Source organism: Acanthisitta chloris, unplaced genomic scaffold (genome assembly GCF_000695815.1).
Source record: "Acanthisitta chloris isolate BGI_N310 unplaced genomic scaffold, ASM69581v1 scaffold20308, whole genome shotgun sequence".
Classification (NCBI taxonomy): Eukaryota; Metazoa; Chordata; class Aves; order Passeriformes; family Acanthisittidae; genus Acanthisitta; species Acanthisitta chloris.
The window spans coordinates 24,801-45,370 of record NW_008687072.1 but is presented as its reverse complement, the minus strand read 5'-3'; the positions used below and the strand labels follow the sequence as shown (position 1 = coordinate 45,370).

General features: G+C 37.6%; 1 protein-coding gene across 1 annotated transcript in view; it reads right to left on the bottom strand.

The window, feature by feature from the left end:
• The window catches only part of NFIB (nuclear factor I/B), a 69,506-nt gene that overhangs the window by 32,577 nt on the left and 16,359 nt on the right, over window positions 1-20,570 (bottom strand). Inside the window, exons 5-6 of the mRNA XM_009080459.1 lie at window positions 4,875-5,006; window positions 2,343-2,527 (exon numbers count right to left, since the gene is read on the bottom strand). Of these exons, the coding sequence (XP_009078707.1) occupies window positions 2,343-2,527; window positions 4,875-5,006 (317 nt within the window). The remainder of the gene's footprint in view (window positions 1-2,342; window positions 2,528-4,874; window positions 5,007-20,570) is intronic.

Sequence of the window (20,570 nt, the reverse complement as noted above, 5' to 3'; positions counted from 1 at the left end):
TTCTTTTCCTAAGCAAAAAATTAATCCTGCTGTTTTACTTTTTGTACAGCAACACTTTAACTGTTCTATTTAGAGATATTTTGACTGGGTATGCAACTACTCTGATGTACAGCATATCTCAGAGATGAACTTTAAAGAATTAAATTTTTTAAATATTTCACTAATATTAGTGATTAATGATAATAAATTGTGGAGAATAGCTGATATAAATGCCTGAAATTGCATGCTTAGTGTCATTTAACCCCATCCCCTCTTCTCAGGAACTAAATCAAACATCAAATGAAATTAAAAACATTAATACAAAGGTAATGAAAGGTGACGAAAGCAGTAAATCGAGGCCAGTTTGGCCTGTTATTCCCTATGGTATCACAACCAAGTATATGAAGTGTTTTCAGTTTGCTACTACCCTGAAAAAAATCAGCAGAGTAAAATTTCATCTTTTAAGGTCTAAAGACTAATCTTTCAACCAGAGGTAAGGGAAGAAACTTAGGCAAAAAGTTGAAAGTGGTACTCCTGCTCAATTGATACACTCCCCAATGTTAAAATCATAAGACAGCACATTTTTCAACTGCCTGAGAGTCAGATACTTCATTTAGACGCTGCATTTTTTTCAGCAATGATCCAAAGCAGAACACAGAACAATCCAGAGAGATTATCACCTAATCTGCTCTTTTAACATATATAAGAAATCAAAATGTAAGTAAAACAAGCACTGAATAATTAAAGAAATGCATAACAGTAAGGGCCTGATTTTAATTTGCATAATTTTTCCCTTAATAGTGCCTAATTAAGACATCAGTTTAAAAAAAAAATCCAACAGAACTCTGAGATTTTCCGCACTGAATTAACGCTAAGGACTTTTAATGGGTGTCTTAATTAGACTTTGTTATTCATGGAAATTTTACACAAATTAAAATCAGGTCCTGCATGCAACATTCCCAGCTGAGTCTCAGCAAAAATGCTATACAGGACTGAAAGACTTTTAATCCATGCACAGATAGCAATTTGTATTCTAATGTCGGCATACTCTGTGTTCACTTTTTTGGTTTAATTTGCATTAATATTGTAACCAACAAAAATCACAGGGTTAGGATTTCTCCCTTCAGAGTAAATTTTACTTTTATGGACCGACTTCTGTTAAAAAAATTTCACATTTTTTTTCCTTTTCTTAAATACGTAGAAAGACATGCAGCTGGAGTAAGGAATTAGCCCATGGGGACAATAGCCACCATGACCTTCTGTAGAGCCCAGAGGGTCCATATCTGTTACTCGACATAGCAAGCTTGATTCAGTCTCAAGTTCTATTGCTGTTGTGTCCAAAATGAATGCTGAAAGGCCTGTCATTATTGGTGAAAAACAAAACAAACGAAGCCCAAAACAAAATGCTGTCATAGCAACCCCTTCATCTCTGATAAGATAGTCCTTCCAAAGGAACCTAACTCTTAGGAGCAGGAAAACCTGACCATTGTCTCTTCAGTTTACATTCCCAAGGCTCTTCCAGAAAACATGCTAAAGCACAAGCAACAGGGCTCCACAGGAGCCTTTCAGACAAGGCATTAAAAATAAATAACAGCCTGAGCAGAAAAGATTGCATTACACTGCCTCTGGAAATATTCCTGGTATTGACAGACCAAGTCTCAGCTGCAGTATATCCTATAGTGGCAGATCACATGCTAACGCTTGTGCTGATGCTATCATGGAAAGCAGTTTTGCACAGTCCTTCACAACTTACTTCACTAGTGAAAACCATGTTAATTTCCCGTATCAGACACAAGTCTGAATCAGCACAGCTGCCAGGAATGCATCTGCTACTGCATGTTCTCTACAAACGGAATTAAAAAAGAATTTATGGGTCTGTGCTGTGCTCACTGTGCAAAGAAATGTCAGGCGCCTACAGAACAGGACAAGCATTACCTTGCCAGAGTTTATTTTCATTGACACTCTACAAATACACCTGTATGACTATATGCATGCTTGGACATGTGTACATATCAGTGTACTCCTTGCTGCATCCTGCAGTAGGAACTTTGCCTCTTAGTGGCCCTGCATGAACAAAGAGGCATCCATCCTGCAGGAGTGGTGCAGGACTAGGACCTGCCTTCTTACTGCTGCCAGGCCATTCAGTAAAGAATTCTTCTTACGTTTGACAGAGGAAGAGCAAGTGGATATGATTAACCTGCTCCCTTTATTAAACCATAATGCATAGGAAAAGTTGTAACGCTTTTATACCAGCTCCTAGATTTGTCCGAGACCAGAACTGGTGAGACACCAGTCTAGATGCCCTGAAAGACACACATTCCTCATAGGATTTGATTATAAGGGTTCACATTGTTTTACAGTACCTGGCTAGTCTGTGGGCTGGACGGGTCGTAAGAAGGTACATAATTCTTCAGAGTATCCTGAGGATTCAGGTGGGGAGGATATCTGATCGTTGGATGAGAGAAGTAGCTAGATGGGGCAGGAGGGAGAATAGCTTGTGCTGGAAATGGCAATGGTGAAGGTGGAGGTGGAGTTCTAGTTGAGATGACTGGAGAAGACAAAATAAAATTAAAATTACTTCGCATCTTGTTTCTTCTAAAATTCCTCACCTCTGTGTTACAGCAAGAAAAATAAAAAGCCGGTTATAAATCAATACACTGCATTCCTGTTTTATGGCATTTTTACAGAAAAACTTAGAGGCTCTCCCCTCACATCATCTCAGGAAATGGAAAGTACCACTGTTTCAAATTCATAGATACTGTATCTTGTTTTGGTTTTGTGGGTTATGCTATCATATTTTTTCTATTTTTTCTTTAAAAAGTAATTGCTCTCCAACATAAAAGATATTTACACAGTTTTCCCATCTGAAGCCCAAATAAATAAATCTATTATTTTACTTAATAAATAAATACCACAATTTTATTCACAGCACGCCAACACTGAGGATAGTCACCAAGCCCTAAGAAAGAGTTGGTGATTCTTCACTGCATTGTACTCTACCTGCCTCATCTGGGGACAGGGTAATAGCTATTCATCAATATTGCCACTTATATTAGCCGATCTTTGTGAAAATGCTGATAAACATTCAACTTCAGGGCCTGGGAAACCAAATCATCCAATAAAATTATCTCTGGCTTACCAAAAAGGATCTACTCTATACTTTCTTTTTTTTCATTGCATTCTCTTTCTTTCCAGCCCCTACAAACATACACTTCTCTATCTATGGCCTGTGTGCAATGTCTAAACAACTGGTAATGTTTTCACAGTTAAAGGAATGTACAGCATGTCCTTGTGCTGCCCAGTTGTCAGTCTTGAAGTGGAGAGTTTCCTTCTATTACACTGCACAAGGACACACTTTTCAGCCTCACTACACATCTAGAGAGCAGCTACTTGGCGTATTAAAAAAGGGGTACTGAGTTCAACGGAAACGGAGAAAAGACAATGTCTTCAATTTAATTAGTGGGAAAGTACAAAATCAGGCCGGTATAAGCAAGGTTTTTTAAAAACGGCTCATAGTTCTCTACTGTATCAGCACAAGCATACCAACACTGCTCTTCTGGACCACCTTTCACATCTCTGGGTTTTTACAGCTTAATTTTTAAAGGACTTGCTGCTTTTCTGTTTTTTTTTAAGCTGGAACCAAGTCGTAGTTTTGCCCAAGGAAAACAAAACCACAGCTGTAGGAATGTTCCAATATTTTTGTACCTATTAATCAAAAATTTGCAAATCTCAAAGCTATTGCTCACTGACATAATAGAACAGGCTACACAGATAAAAATGGGGTTTCCTAGCAAGCAAACAGCTTACATACAAATTAAGTTATAACTGTCACTCAAATATGTATTTTCAAAATTGTACATTAAAGGAAATATAAAGATCTACACATGGAACCAAAACTTATTTTGTGGCAGGCTCATTTTAATTACCACCCCACCATGTTTAAACATGCTTGAAGTGAAAACAGTACAGGAGACCAGAATGAGCCCAGGCCCACTTTCATAATACAAAATAAGTGGATGTTAAGGGGAAAATAGTCCTTACATACAAATTGAAAGGGAGGAATGTGAAATCATGGAGAATTTGTAAAACAGAAATGTCTCAAAGCAGAAATGCATGTGAGAAAAAAGAAGAAAGTTTTCAAATCTGTTTTACTGCTCTAGTCACCCAGCTTTGCTCAAGAAATTAATCCCTTTATATGAAGTTTATAAGATGTGATGAGCTGCTGAGGGGACACTTCTGAGGACCATGTTTTCATCCAAAAAATCGGGGTCAGTCTCACTTCTAAAATTAAACAGATCATGATGCTGGAATTTCCCTGTCATTACTGATAAACCCTCAAGAGGACTTGCACTCTATCATGTGTCAGGTATCCCCTTCACACTTTAAGTAAAGTTTTACTATGGATTTCAGAAAACAGGTGTTGAAAAATACTTATGTCTTTAGACCAAGCATTCAAACTAAGTACTAGTACTCATTTCATCATGTCACATAGTGAACATGGTTGTGACTTCTCTTCTGTATTAAATCCTACCTATTCTGGTATTTAAATACAACATAGTCATAGCAACAATAATAAAAAAAGGGATTTAGGTGAAAGGAGGAAATACAGGGAGGATTTTTCCTCTGTCTGTTTCTTCATGCAGTGTACAGTTTATTTTATCCACTGGTTAATCCTAAATCCTTTTCAGTGACTTCCAACAGTCAGGTTACCTGAACAGTTAAATGAACAACCCTGCAAGGATATCCCAACCTTTTCCATTTTTACTCTCACCAGTATTATAAATGGGATTAGGTCTCTAAGAAAGTCTGCAAAAATGCATCACAATCTCTTTATAAGAGAGGAGAACAGACCAAATGAATAGGGAGGTTTTTATTTCCTCCACCATAACCCTCACCACTGTGTGCAACTCCTGGGATTCCTGGGTGGTGATGCTGTGGAAAAGTGCTCAGTCTTGGTGAAGAATCCTGGGGAGAAGTAGGACTAAACAAAGGCTTTTCAGGTTTCTTCATTGTAGGAGAAGACATATCTACGATAGAAAAACAATGGAACAATGACATTAGCTTAGAAATCTGTCTCAGGACGCATCATTTTGTAGCCTGAATATATTTCTTTTTACTGTTCTTGCATAAATATTGTTTGGTGACTCAACTCCCCTGTGACGATAGACTAATTTTAAACTATTGCTTTCAAACTTGAGAATTAATAATAATCCCCTAGCTGTTTTAGTCCTGAAAAACAGAAACTGCATTCTTTTCATACCACACAAGTCAAACCATGAAAGTGTATGTCTTTAGAGCCTCCCTAGACACTTCTTGGATCCCCAGAACATCACCAAATCATCTACTTCTTCAAGAGCTACTTAATTTTTATTGCATTTTAAAATGGAACATCTACACTCGGGTGTGTAGGATAACTGCCGTACACATGCCGGTTTATGTTATTTATTTTTATGTTATTTCAAGACTTATCCTTTACCCTTCCCAAAGCCACGGTGAAATAATGCAACCTCCCCAAGAATAATGGATACTTTAACATCTCTATCTCGCAATATCTATGTCTCAAGAGGGTCCTTCCCACTTCTTTCTTCCAGGTTCCCTATTTACAAAAGAGTTCACTGTGTGAAGATAACATGCTAGTAGGAACAAATGTATGCTTTATACTATGCAAGCTTACTGATATGTCATAGAGCTGAAATACTAGATTCTGTCTGAAGTTTAAGTTAATTAAACAACATTTGTTGAATTTTGCACCAAATGATTTCAAAGTTGATTACAATATTTTTATAGGACGCACATCAGTATCATAATTGAGTTCCATTTCAAATCAATGGCACTAACTCATGTTTAAAGCATCGGTCATTTTTTAAGCACCATACTGGACAGGGGCCACACTGCAGTTGATTCTCCTACTTGGACCATGTTAACTTTAATGTGATTTTTGACTCTTAATACTGACACACTGTATTCTGTGTTATGGGGTATATGCAATCATCTTAGAAGTCAAAGACAGGCCTGTAACATGTGAACATCTTATGGAGACCAAATTGGACCAATGCTTTCTGAACTGGCTATAGATCACAAGTGGGTTTTCACCCAGAAAAGCATACTTAGAGCAGGACTCATCAACCTGAGAATCTGCTTGTCTGCCCTGCCCCATCCTGCTGTCAAGCCCTGCACATGCACTGGCACCAGACCCAAAGCAGAGTCTGCCTGAGACCACTTGCCATCCCCCTGCAACTTCCATGCTCCCTTTTGGTCCTGACTACTAAGCATGATAATTCCCTGGATACTCTGCAAAGTTCACATCTTCAAGAAAGCTTCCAAGAAAGGATTTAATTCAGCAAAACCTTCAGGAAGAACAAAGAATTCCTTACAACAGAACAATTCAGCAATCATTCAGTTTTAACAGACAACACAAAGGTTGCTGTTGCGCTTTTTATTATATTGATCTGTTGTAATTTAATGTTGTTATCAAAAACATGGAGTGTTGGTCAACACACTGTGTGAAGGGTGAACAACTGGCTCATGGGTCAGGCACAAAAGGTTACAGTAAGTGGGGTTACATCAGGCTGGTGACTGGTCACTAGTGAGCTCTGCAGAGCTCCATCTTAGGCTCAGTGCTCTTCAACATCTTCATAAATGACTTGGACACAGGACTTGAAGGATTATTAAGGTAATTTGCAGATCATATACATTTGGGAGGAGAGACCTAGACAAATTAAATAGCTGTACAATCACCAACCATATGAAGCTTAACAAGGACAACCCTGACTGCAAGTACAGACTGGGGAACGAGACGCTGAAAAGTAGTGCTGAAGAAAGGGACCTTGCCTTGTCAATGGCAAGTTGAATATGAGTCAACAGCATGCACTGCCAGGCAGGATGACCAACATGTCCTGGGGTACATCAGGCAAGTCCTTGCAGCTGGTCGAGGGAGATAATTGTCCTGCTCTATTCTGCACTGGTCTGGCCTCACCTTGAATATTGTGTGCGGTTTTAGGCAAGAAAATATAAGAAAGATATTAAGCTATTGGAAAGCATCCAGATGAAGACAATGAGGATGGTGAAGGGCCTTGAAGGAAAGCCATACAAGGAGTGGCTGAGGTCACTTGGACTGTTCAGCCTGGAGAAGAGGAGACTGAGGGGAGATCTCATTTCTGTATACAACTTCCTCATGGAAGGAAGTGGATGGGCAGGCACTGATCTCTTCTCTCTGGCAACCAGTGACAGGACCCAAGGGAGTGGTTTGAAGTTGTGCCAGGGGAAGTTAAAGCTGGATATTAGAAAATAGTTCTTTACCCAGAGGGAGGCTGGGCACTGGAACAGGCTCCCCAGGGAAGCTGTCACAGCATCAATCCTGACAGAGTGCAAGAGGCATTTGGACAATGCCCTCAGGCACATGGTGTGATTCTCAGGGATGTCCTATGCAGGGCCAGGAGTTGAACTAGATGATCCTCAAGGGTCTTTTCCAAATCTGATTATTCTGTGATTCTGTGATTCTGGCAGAAGTGCCTGCAGTTGTCTTTAAAAATTTGATAAATAATTTTTTTGTTGAGGAAGAAAATGGAGAAATATTTTGATTCTTTGAACCACTCAGCAAGTAAAGAGAAAAGTTGACAAATGCTTACAATTCTGTTAAATATATTATGCTAAACTAAGAAATAATTTTAAAAATTGCAAGACTGAATTTTTTTTTAAGATGCATTTTTCACAGGCAAGACATGATAAGAACCCACATTTATTCCAGAATGATTTTCAGACATTTCAATATGTTTTATTTTCTGCTGAAATGACAGTCCTAGCTTTTCCTATTAGGCCCTAGATCCATCAGAGCAAGAATATTCCCACACCTCCACACAGAGTTGGCATTTTATAAAAGCCCAGGACAAAATTAAACAGCTATTGTCTCTGTACTGTGGCTCTGAGCATGCACAATCTCTGTCTCTGCAGAAATGCTGCAATGTTATAGTATGAGAATGAGTGTCTAGGAGTTTGTAGGCACCACCTTCCACTACAACACTGTGGCCATTAGTAGTTGTTACAGAACTTATAAGTGACAAGTATTTCCTGACTCCACCACATATAGCCTATCACAAAAGAGAGAATGTACAGTTTAATTTTATTTCAAAATAAAAGCACTGCACTCAAGTCTCCCTAAGGAAAAAAACAAACCATGGACTGGAAGTAGAAAGTATTTTCCTTATGCAAAGCTCATATTCAACGAAAGGAGACATGAAAGAAAGATATCCTTATGTCCTGTAGGTCTGCATATGTCAGCAGCTCTAATGTCTGGAATGTCACAGAAACTTAATTCGGTTGGTAACAGTTACTTCATTAAACCCACAAAAGTTGTTGTGCTTTCCAAAATCAAAATATTTTAGTTGCTCAAAAGGAGGATGCCATATGAAGTGCAATGTAATCAGAGCATCCATTAAACTCCCCTCAGTGGCATCACTAATTTGATAAGGATCCACTGAAGAGGTGACCGGTAACTACGATAAGTCTAGCATTTATTTTAAAAATGTGTAGTTTATCCCTGCCACTACTTTACAGAAATAAGAACTGTAGTTATCACATAGAAAACATACAGAATAAATTACAAATCAAACTGAATGAGCTCCTCATGCTGGCAACTGCCTCCTCATTATGGCAAATATGACTGGTAGGTAGGAAGAGAAAACTCAGCACTGCCATAAAAATACTCATTACCCACCAAAACCGCAACTTTCAAGTATACTGCCCAGCATACCACCATGGGATACTTTCAGAAGTCTTGTGATATATAGCATGGGTAACTGCAAAGAATAATGACTGAAGTGCAGGCAGCAGCTTCTTTATTTAAACAATGCACTTTGCATTGAGAAGTAATTCAGATAGACCCTTTCCTCCTGTTCCCATGGCTCTCCCCATGTGTGTCTGGCCATCATAACAGAGCATTTGTGCACCTGCCACTGCCAAGGAACAGATGAAGCCAACAAGGGGGACTGAATAATAACTGTTTGCATAGGTGAAGAAGAAAGGCCGCAGCCATCTCTTCCTTGACCAAGAGAGGAGGCTTAGAGCTTTAACAGGAAAACACCCAAGCTACATTTCTTTGGAGAGATACCAGTTGCAAAAACAAAAAGTGAGGAAAGAAAAGTAAAAATGCGAAGTAGTTTTTCAATGTCTTTAATTTTGCTCATAAGAAACAGTGCCTTTGAATACCACACTTTAAATAAAGGATCCTTAAATAAAGGTTAAAGAGATAATGAGACTCCATATGATTTTCCTAGCAGTTTCAATATAATAGAAAACATATTTTTCTCATTTTAAAACAAATCTTATTCTTTCTACATCATGTGATATAGTCTAATAGCTACATAGAGCTTAGTTTTATATTGGTAATTACATAATGAATGGCAGTTCTCAAAAATAAGCCACTTGCTCTTAGGACTGTGTTAAAGTTTCAGGAATGGATTCCAATCCTTATTGCTTTCAGAATGAAAATAAAACAGACTTTTGGAAAAAAAAAGTTATATAGAGATGAAAAGCAGAAAGATGCCAAAAGTGATTGGACAAAGTTATCAAATGGTCAACATTAATCAGACACTCTGTCCTGTCCTGCAGAGAATTTTCTTCAAATGTGCAATTCTCAGTGCTGTTCCAAACCACTATTGCCTTTATTCTCATATTACTTTGGAGATACAGTGCGCATGCACCCAAACGGGTTGCATATTATACATTTTAAAGCATCACATCAAAGTAAAAAGGGCTTATGCAAATAAAAAGAGTTAGATCATCTCCCAACAAGGTAAATCTGCCTACATAGGAAGGCAGAAGAGCTGCTGTGAAGCATAGCATATGTAGCCTGTTCATCAGCAGCTTGCACAAATGTTGCTCCAGATGTATAGCTGTTCAAGACAGCCCAAGGCAACAATTTTGATCAGTTCTAATGTGATAAAATGCTGCAGGGAAAGTGCAGAAATGTGTTTACATCAGCCTTTAATTAAACTGTTGTTCGCTTCCAAAGAACCTTAGGAAACACTAATGAGACATGAGTTTTGGCAATTTCCTCATCAAAGCAAAGACCCTCTTCCTCAGTCTTAAGAAGCTTGCTATCCAGGCAGCTCCTGTATGAACGTCACCTTGGCACACCACTTGGCAAGCCACCTGTTAGGAGAACTCAGCTGGAATAGAGCAGTGACCCAGGGCAAATTTAGACATCCACCTGCCTGTTTCTGGACACCTGACCTGCTTTCTTGCTCACCACCACAACATGGCAGCTTCTCTTTCTTGCTCATGAGACATGTTTATGAGCAGAGTTAGAAGAATCCATAAACGAATATGAAATATCTTTTAAGCCAATTCATTCTTGAACTCTTCTGACTAATATATTTTTTACTGCTTAGTTTCACAAGTCTTTCTTTACAAGGTACACCCTTGCAACAACATTCTGTAAAAGATTTGTTTACAGTTCATTAGTATAACATCACCTCCAGAGAAAGCAAGATAAAACCACATTCAACTTACTGTATATATCACACACTGAGACAGAAAAACTATGCAGTCCATAGCACCACTGTCAAGCTATAAAAAGCATTCTTTCATGGTACAGTTTTAAATGAACTGCTCTTTTCCCAGAGGCGGTACTTGAGATAATTTCTGGTAGTAGGATACACTACATACATCACATCCAGCTGGGCCTCACTCTGCACTGCCTCCACCACATCTGGCAGGTACCCTTGTGTAAAGCACATGTGAAAGCTTACATAAAATTTTAAATTCATATTGGATAGCTGTATGATGGTGAAGAATCATAACAAATCTCACTGTGCTCAGGAGAATCTGCTTTGCTTTATACCTCTACATACGAAGAGCAGAGCCACTCTGAACAGGCAGAGCCAGCATCACCAATTTTCAGATGAGCTCAGTCTGATTTCTTTTAAGACTGTAAGCATTATGTATTTCTCAGCTGTTCCTGGCCAGAGCTCCTGCTCAAGTATCAAACAGAGATCAGTCCTTACATCTAGCTCTTCGATTACACAAATCTGTGCCCTAATCATTGATTGGTGTCTCATTCCCCTGTCAGTTTTGTCCTGGACCAGAGAGAAACCCTCCTAAAAACATATTTCCATGAAAAATTCAGTTCTGGTAATCCTGAATGAAAAATCAACAAAATAAAACAAAGCAAACAAACAAATCATGCTCAGTTCTGTTCCATGACTTTGAGACACAATTAGCAATTTTCAGTGTGAAGGCATTTGCACTCACTTTTGAGAGAAGCAGCAGGGTCTTACATGAAGATGTATATGCATGTTGCTTAGCAGCTGAGAGTGTTCTGAACTTTTGGAGCAGCCAGTGTTTGGAGAGAGCTGCTCACTTCATGTTTGAAAAACTGATCTCAGCTTTACTTTGAGTTTAAAAAACTGATCTCAGTTTTATTTTTGCTTCTACACCAAGTATGCAAAAGTATTTTACATATGAAAATTTTATACTAGATTAGAATACTTCTGTGTACAAAGATTTGATAACCTCCCATCATCAAATAAGCTTACTTAGCACCAATGTTATTTTCACAGGCACACCTCTGACATTGCACAATCCACTCTACCAGACTGTGACACCTGTTTTCCCATCAGGAACCATGCCCAAGGCTAATCAAACACTCTGTTGTGATGTTATGCCCTTTCACAACAGATAAACCTTTTCAATGTATTATCTTTTGTGATTTGTATTGAAAAACCCTGGAAGACAAACAAGACTAGAATTTCATTCCAATTTCGTTTTCATTACTGTAAGATGTCAAGCAAAATACTAAAACAATATTACAATGCAGAAAAGCTACAGCAAAAGGAGTAAATTATTTGAAATAGATTCTTTGTTCATTAGTCTTCTAATGAATTACACTACTTTATTTTGTATTGCCCCAAAGTACTAATATACCTAAGAAAAGAAAATAATACATGAACTTCCACACAATTGAAACACAATAGTGAAAAATCCCTTTAGATGGAGCAGACATCATTCTTGTCATCCACTTGTAGAAAACTGAACTCTGTTGCCGAAAGCCACATTCTGTGGACTGTGTTGACCTTGATGATTTTCTTTTCCTCAACAGAAAGGGGTTTGGACAAAAGATGGATTGGTTGTACCTACCTGCCCTTTTACCTCCTAGCATACTGGGGGGGGAGGGAAAGTGGGGAAGGAGATGGAAAACCCAGACAAATCTCTGTACAAACTAATGTAGGATGTTTTTGTCACTTTTGTTGGCATGTATGACTAACTGTATAAAGTTGGACAACTGAAATTCTACATTGCATTACTGATTATCCAACTTTCTATGGAGAGAAAGCAAAACTCAGTACAGCTCCCATTAAAACAATATACACTTGTTTTTGAAAAGTATAGTACTAGTGCATGGTCATTTAAGTTAGGGCAATTCAAAAGATATATACACATTTCCTAAACTTAACTTTTTTTAGAAAAAATCAGTTTTAACAAAAGGCAGTTTATAAAACAGGGGATGAGGAAAGTTGTGATAGTCAGATGAAAGCATTAATACTAAATATGTGCACATCAAAACCATCCACATCCCAAAGCAATTTCAAAAAATGTTCAACAGTAGGACAGGACACACGGACCTAATCCCATAACAGTTGTTTGACAGCGTCATATGACATGTAAGCAATTAACTGCCATACTAAAGAGATTATTCCTATTTAAATTTAGATCTATTCCCATCAAGATTAGGTTGAAACTATGACATGCTCTTCTGTAAGAATCGTGAGCAGCAATTCTTCACTCTCATCCCTCAAACCCACCTTGCCACTTTCCATCAGAAAGTAACAGCAAACCTCCTAGGAAAGGTTCATAATCAGCATAACTATGTTACCATATCTGCACTGTTTCTTATGAGGAGAAAATATACCTTTTTTTCCCATGAATTGACCTGCTGGGATAAAGCTGGCCAGCCTTTCTCACCTTTCCTCACCCTACCTCATACCAAAAAAACTGTCCAGCTATGAGACCTCCAAGATGCAGGTACCACCATGGAGACTATGGCAATCTTGGGTGTTGCTTTTGGAAAGGGGATAGAATATCTCTGCCACCTCCATGATGATCCAGAGTGCCAGACTTCACCTTTGCAGCCTTTCCTGTCTCACATCTACCCACTCCTCCAGACTTAGTTTATCCAACCACCTCTGTACAATGACAGCCCACCAAATGTCATATGGGAAGTACTTAGGAGCAACACAGAGCTCAGTGGAGTGGCTAGCTGTTAAACACAGAGCAGGCACTGCAAGTAATGAGGCTGACTTTGGAGACAGAGGGAAAAAGCATCAGACCAAAACAACAGTGCTGCTATAACAAATATATATACCATCATTAACAAACCCTTGTGAGGTTCCAAGATCTCTTTACTGCCATAAAAAAAAACCCCTTAGGCATTTACTGTATACTTTAGGTACTGGACTACTTCTTTATTTAACTTTACACTTCAGAAACAGACTGGACCATTTCATCATCTATGAATTGTTGTTAAGAGATGTGAATCCAGTAGATAGCTGTGATTGAAAAGCATTGTGGGAGACTAAGAAAATCTAATTTAAAAACCAAACAAATTATAAAGACTTTGGAGTACATTTTAGTCATTTATTAAATTATCCTGCAGAAAGTCATCCAGACTTCAAAAAAAAAAATGTACATCTATAACATCTCATTAATGCTGAGACTCTAAGGACCTTGGCTAGAAAATAAAATCAATATTGTAACCTTAACTGAAAAAGTCAGAAAAGCATTCCTAGTTTCTAATGCAATAATATTAAAGAGGCATTTGAGATAAAATAATGTAAGGGAAGTTGTTGATTTAGAAGCATTTGGATTATGGCATCTCCTTATTATTACTATTATAGTCTATACTGGTAACAGTTTAGAATGGTTTAATAGGTGTGCTACATTAATTTCATTGTTGATCCATCTGGGCAATGGTTTTGAATGCAGATACAGTCATTAACTCACAGTGAAATATACTACTTTGGTCAAGTTTGATACAGATTTATGAAAGCAGTAAAAAAAAGAACCTTTTCAAATATGTCTGTGTATACAGAACAGAAACAAAGAATTCATTAATGAAGACAAAAAAAAGAGGTGCCCAGAAAAGGTTATAATATGCAGGCTAAATTAATTTTTTTCATCTCATGGATTGACCATAGCTGAAAAAAAATGTCAGTGCTGACACCTATAAATCAAGAGGTACTAAATACCTACTCATTTCATAACTGCAGATATTCTGCACCACATAGGTTAAATCATACAGAATAACACTTACTCTACAAGTTCTAATAAGAGCTTCAGAAAAAAAATCAGTTTCAAAAATCCTAACAAAATCTCTTATTCAGCAACATTGGACATACTAGCTCCTGGGCCAAATCCTGCATTAAGACATGCATTTTATCAGCAATTTTAATCAGAGACCATCTGAAGTCACCATCAAAGTAACAGGATGTTGCCACGGTATAAAGTTCATCACAGCATAAGTGTTATGAATGCAAGAAAAATATTCTTTTGCACTTACATCTTTCACTTATCTATATGGGAGATCCTGAATGTATTCAACTCATTAATCACATATAGAAAACATTAACTAATTGGTATATTTCCACAATATAGTTGTCAAAATAAGACACAATGAACCTGCAATGAGATTTTGTTTGCAATTACTTTTTTGAGCAAATGACAGTCAGATTCAGGAATGCGAAATAAAATAAAAAACCTTTTAAGTATGTCTCCTACTCTATTTGTCTTTCTGTCTGTATTTCTAAACATTTTGTTATTCATTCAGAACTGTGGTGTTCATGGGTTGAAGAAGAAGTCAGGTCCCTCCTCTGCCCAGAATGAAAACTTCCTCATCTGCTGTTCTGAATATTTGAAGACACTTATGAACAAGTTGAAAATTGGTCTAAAGATGCTCTAAACACAGAAAACCAGATATATTCTCTGTTGCTTTATTTTTTGAGAGAGTGTAACTTAACATGATTCTCACTGATGCAAATTTTCTTGACGTGCAAGCAACTTCGCTTGTTTTAAGGTAACATTCTTGCTATCCTGTTCATGAATTAATTTCTTCTCTTGCTCTTTTTAATTAAATAAGAATTTGAAAGCTCCTTCACATATTTTTCTAATCTTTAGTGCCTTTTGAGCTTTAAGAATAAGAAAGAACTTTTCATCTTTATGAAATAATGTTTGACTTATTTCACATACCAGCAGCTTTTCTTGAAAAACTGTGACTATGGAAACCAAAGTAAATCAATTTATTTTAAATTTGTTTTATGGCAGAAATACTGATTTTTAACAAGTGCACTGGAATGTTCATTCACTGAACACTACCAATGTCTAGTTCTGCAACCAGGAAGAAAGAGGAGGACCCAAACTGTGAAGAGAACCTGGTAAGCCTTCCTTGCTAAAACCATTGTTTGTTACTGCGATGCCACTTTCAGCATCATAGCAGCCAAGAGGCTAAGAGAAGCAATGAGTACAAATTTTCTCTGGAAATACACTTTGAGAAGTTACTATTGGTGAAAAGTACCTCACATTTTATGAATGTGAATTTTTGAAAACACTTGGCAGCATTTTACTATTGTGTTTACAGTAGTCGCATTATACTAGTGAAAACCACTGGTTTAATGTATCTACACTAGATTATTCTAGATTATACTAACATTATACTAGTCAAAATCACAGAAGATTCAGAGAGATGCATAATGTGTGCATGAATATATAGAGATATATAGATATAAAAGGTATGTGTGGGTATACATTACCTAAAGTGTATTTTTGAAATACTAAAATACTCAAAGGCAGAATTAGCAAGTTACTAACAAGATATAAATTGCTTTCAAACATGCTTTGACTTACAAGGATTTTGAGAACTTAGACTGAGTCAAAAGCAAGGTAAACCTTTACAAGATGAATTAATCTATTAGATGGAGACTATGTGTTGCTAAAGCATGAACCTTCAGAAGGATCACCAGGAGCTGGAAAAATTCTTGAACTCTCTCCAACACAGGACACCAAAAGCCAACGTGATCTGTTATAATTTCCAACATTAAAGACGCCTTCTTTTATTTCCTTCACTTTTGAAAGGAGAACATCCATCCTTGATGATGGCTCAGAAGGCCCATGAAGGAAAGAGCCATTGGGAAGAATCCCAATGAGGAAGAAGTGTCCAGTGGATGGTGAGAAAGCAAAAGGGGACAAGTATTCAGCAGTGGGATTCCCAACAATGGGGGCTGGGGCCTGAGAAGTGGAGAGTGGCCAAACAATAGGTGAAGGCAGTCCAGTTGTATACTGGCATCTTGATGTTTGGTAGAGGTGGGTGAGGTGTAAGAGAATGAATATGATGAAGTAATTGTACAATTAAAATTCACTTCATTGTATATTTGCATTCAATATTACCAGACACCTGATTACTACAGAAATCCACATGAATCTCTTCACTTTTATCACGAATAGCGTGCATTGGTGATAACCCCTGTTTTATTTATTTCCAATGTACGCAGTGTTGTAACACTATAACAGTAAAACAGATCTCAAGGACAAATACAGAAATTGTCTGTAATAATGTTAATGAACTTTGTCAAGCTAGCTTTTAGGAAGAAAGCCATAGATGCACACACTGTGCTCCCCTCTTCTGATATTCCCATTTCCTTATGAATTAAAGAAAAAGTGTCTGATTTACTTAGCAATTAGTAAATCAAGATGTTCACCAACAGTTCTTAGCCTGTTAGATCTTAAGTACTTCTTCTCTGCACTAGTCTGTAGCATTTTTTTATACTTGTAATAACTTTCTGTTCCAAATGGTGAGGGGGATTTGGGGTTTTTTTTTTAACTGCACTAAATTTCTAAAACACTCAGCAATTTTACTTATGCAGAAACTTCCATCTGTTTCACACAGTCTTGCTACATTACTGCAGGAACTCAATTTTGTTTAGTATAGAAACATGTGAAGAATTCAGTAACAGCAATCTGGAAGAAGGAAGACTGCAAGAGATCTACAGAAATTGCTTTTTAGATATAGATATATTTCCTATTGACAGAAGTGTAAGTAAGACATGATCCAGACATTATTTGAGTTATTAAGACATCTGATTGGAAAAAAACAAAGTACAAGAGAGAACAAATAACTTGCACAGTATCTGACAGCAGACACAGCAATTGAACAGCTAATTGTCATGCTAGGGCTCTACTTCTAAGTAATGCACCATTCTCAGACTTGACTTTAATTTTCTAGGCCTGTGGGATTTTTGAAGGATGATTAGTTATTTGGAAGTCTAATGGCAGAGAGAAGGTTTGGGAGAATTCTCTGCAGTTATAAACCTGCCTATTTGCTCTACCAGACCTTAAACCTGTTTCAAAGAATCATACAAATAGAGCCGTATTTTAAGTATTTTAACATAGCAAAAATAATGGCACAAACTACAGAATCTTCCCACAATGACTAAATGTCTGTAAAGTAAAAAACAACATTGTAATTCCACAGCAATTTTTTAATCTGTTTTTGAAACCGTTACACATACTCCTGTGGTTACATATATTTTTTTAAATAATCACAAACTCTTTGCAAGCCAATGAAGTAAACCTCCAGGATAGTATCATGGCTTCATGGCAAAAAACCTCAGATTTTCTTTTCTTCTGTATGGATTTATAAATCTGACTTCGATAAACATAAATAAAAAATTATGTTTAATGTTAACTTTGGTCAATTAGAGGGGATTTGATTTTATATCAGAATGGTAACATAACTCTTCATGGATTGGCTTTAACCAAGATCATGCCATCTTTAAATTTACTATTCTTCAGATATGTTTGCCTATCTCTGCCCAGAATTACATCTTCAAACAGCCAGCTCCCCCACAATGTACTATGAAGCACATCTGGAAATCTTATCAAAACATTTTTGGAAGTAGTACGACAGGAAGAAGACAGTTAACAGCAAAAGGACGAAGTCTGGAGTATTACAACTGAAAGCAGAGTCTGGTATGAGCAATATTTTTCTGTAACTGGGCTAGATTTCTTCTTCTTAGTTTCACAAATGCCACATCCTGGGTAGACCACAAGTACTCCTGTAGTCATGTTCCCACCCCTCATGATGCACACTTGCACAGAGAAGCTATAGAAGTTATGAGGATTACAACAGAATCACTCCTCTCCTAATGTCTACTTACGTACTGAACCAGATGATATTTATTTTTCAAAGCAATGCGAGTTGATCTAACCTGTTCCATCCCACTGCAAATTTTCATCTATCCCAGTTTTAATCTCAGTATATTTCTGTGTTACTCATTCATTTTTTTGTCCCATTCTCTCTATCAAATTGTTAGATAGCTACAAAACTACTTTAAACCCATCTCCAGCTTCAAACTACCACCGTCATGAAACTTCTGCCACTTTACAGTTAGAGTTACATAAAGACATGAAAAGTCTTCATGATAAAATAGTCTTTCAAAATGATGTAACTTCAATTTCTATGAAATACATTACATTTAGATGTGCAGATGAAGAAACTAGATCTATTTCCACTTGAAAGTTAGAAATTTCTCTCTGTCAGATTCAAACCTGAGAAACTGAAACTAAAGTCAATAATGCTGTATCTTAGTATCAACTCTATTCCCAATTTTGTTTCTCTTAGAAAAGTTAAAATTTCATCAGAGTGAAAGGGAAGCTATTTACTCATAAACATGATCTCTCTACATAGTCTTATTTGGGGGTACTGTGGAATGATTCACATTTCTGGTGCTGATGACCTTTGGAGACTCTCTGAAGAAGAAGTGCCTGTTGTGACTACATGAGCATTGCCTGGTGACACTGAATCAACACAAATGTGATCCCAAATTGCCTTTTTTATTTTATCTTATTTTATCCTTAACAATATATGGCATGGCAATATCCATAGGAGAGAAGGAAGTAGTACCAGTGAGATCTCTGGCACAGAAACGACCTCCAAACTTTTATTTCTATTATCTTTGTGTTTGCAGGCATCAGGAAACAGAAAACACATATTCATAAATACCACATCATGGTAAACCTGTGTGTCTAAAAGGAGCTTTACACAGATACATGCTAATATGAATCACAGAATCATCATAGAATATCCTGAGCTGGAAAAGACCCACAAGGATCATCGAGTCCAACTTCTGGCCCTGCACAGGACAGCCCCAAGAACCACACCATGTGCCTGAGACCATTGTCCAAATGCTCCCTGAACTCCAGCAGTGTTGGTGCTGTGACCATTTCCCTGCAGAACTGTTCCAGTGCCCAAACATCTTCTGGGTGAAGAACCTTTTTCTAACCTAAACCTCCCCTGACACAGCTTCATGCCATTCCCTCAGGCCCTAACACTGATCACCATAGCAAAGTCAGTGCCATGAAAAATAAATCAAGCATCCAACAAACTAGCAGAACAAATATGCCAGAAGTTGCCACATACCCCTTCCCAGTGAGGCCAGGCACCAAGAATAGGCATTGCAGCCACTACCATACAGTGTTTTGCACCAGCAGGATAACATCAGAAAGTGATTGGAGCTAACATAACTGTTTAGGGGCAAAAGGCTTATGTGTCCCCCAGTACAATGGTTTTCACATTGGACAGTGGTGTATCTGTGCCTCTGCAGGAATGGAAGAACATTTCAAGGACAGAAAAACTGAAGCCCCTTATAGCATCTCAAAGACAACCTTTCTGCCAGGGATATGGTAAAATTTCACTAAGCCCAGTAGTGCTGGAGGACATGATATTCACAGAGGGATGCAAACTTCAGGAAGCAAAAATAAAATACACTGGTTCACATCTCTCTCTCTTCCTCATACTAGAGTTCCCTAGTTTATGAAACATGTAGAGTTAAAAGCCGTTTGAGTCCAGAAGTCTAGCTACCCAATGGCACAGAAATTAAGTAAAGGTTCATAGTAAATATACTCAAGCAATCAGAATTATGACATTGTTCATTCCTGACAACAGTGAAATGAAGAAAGTTGGTAAAACTGAACAAATCCATTGTCCATGGACCACGATTCTTTGCAAGCAGAATGATTCAAGACCTAAAATGAAATTGAGATACTTGGAAACCATAGAGATCATTTGTGAAAGGGCCTGTCAGCGGGACTTGCACTCAGGTGTCTATGTGGCACTGCACTTGTCAGAAGCCTCTACAGCTCACTCAACAGCACAAAAAGACTTCATTTCACAAATGGCAATATGTGGAGACCACTTCAGAGAGGAACAGTGTTTTCCCCACAACTGCAAAAATATTTTATCAAAAAAGTAACTAAGTTTATTTGAGGTACAATTTGGTCTTTCATGAAAAATTGCAAAAAAAGTTTCATGGCAAAACAGGTAGCAGTCACAGAGGAAAATATTTTGCACAGGGCAGAAGATTCTGGCAGAACTCCCATTTCCTAATCTTAAGTTTGGTTTTGCAAAGCCACAAGCAAGACTATTTTTTAAAAAAAGATCAACAGTGAATGCTGCAAACAGCTAAAAATAAGACCATATCCGAGCCTCCATGAGAAACAGCAAATACAAAAGAAATTATGAAGAAAAAGACTGGCAAGCATTGTGG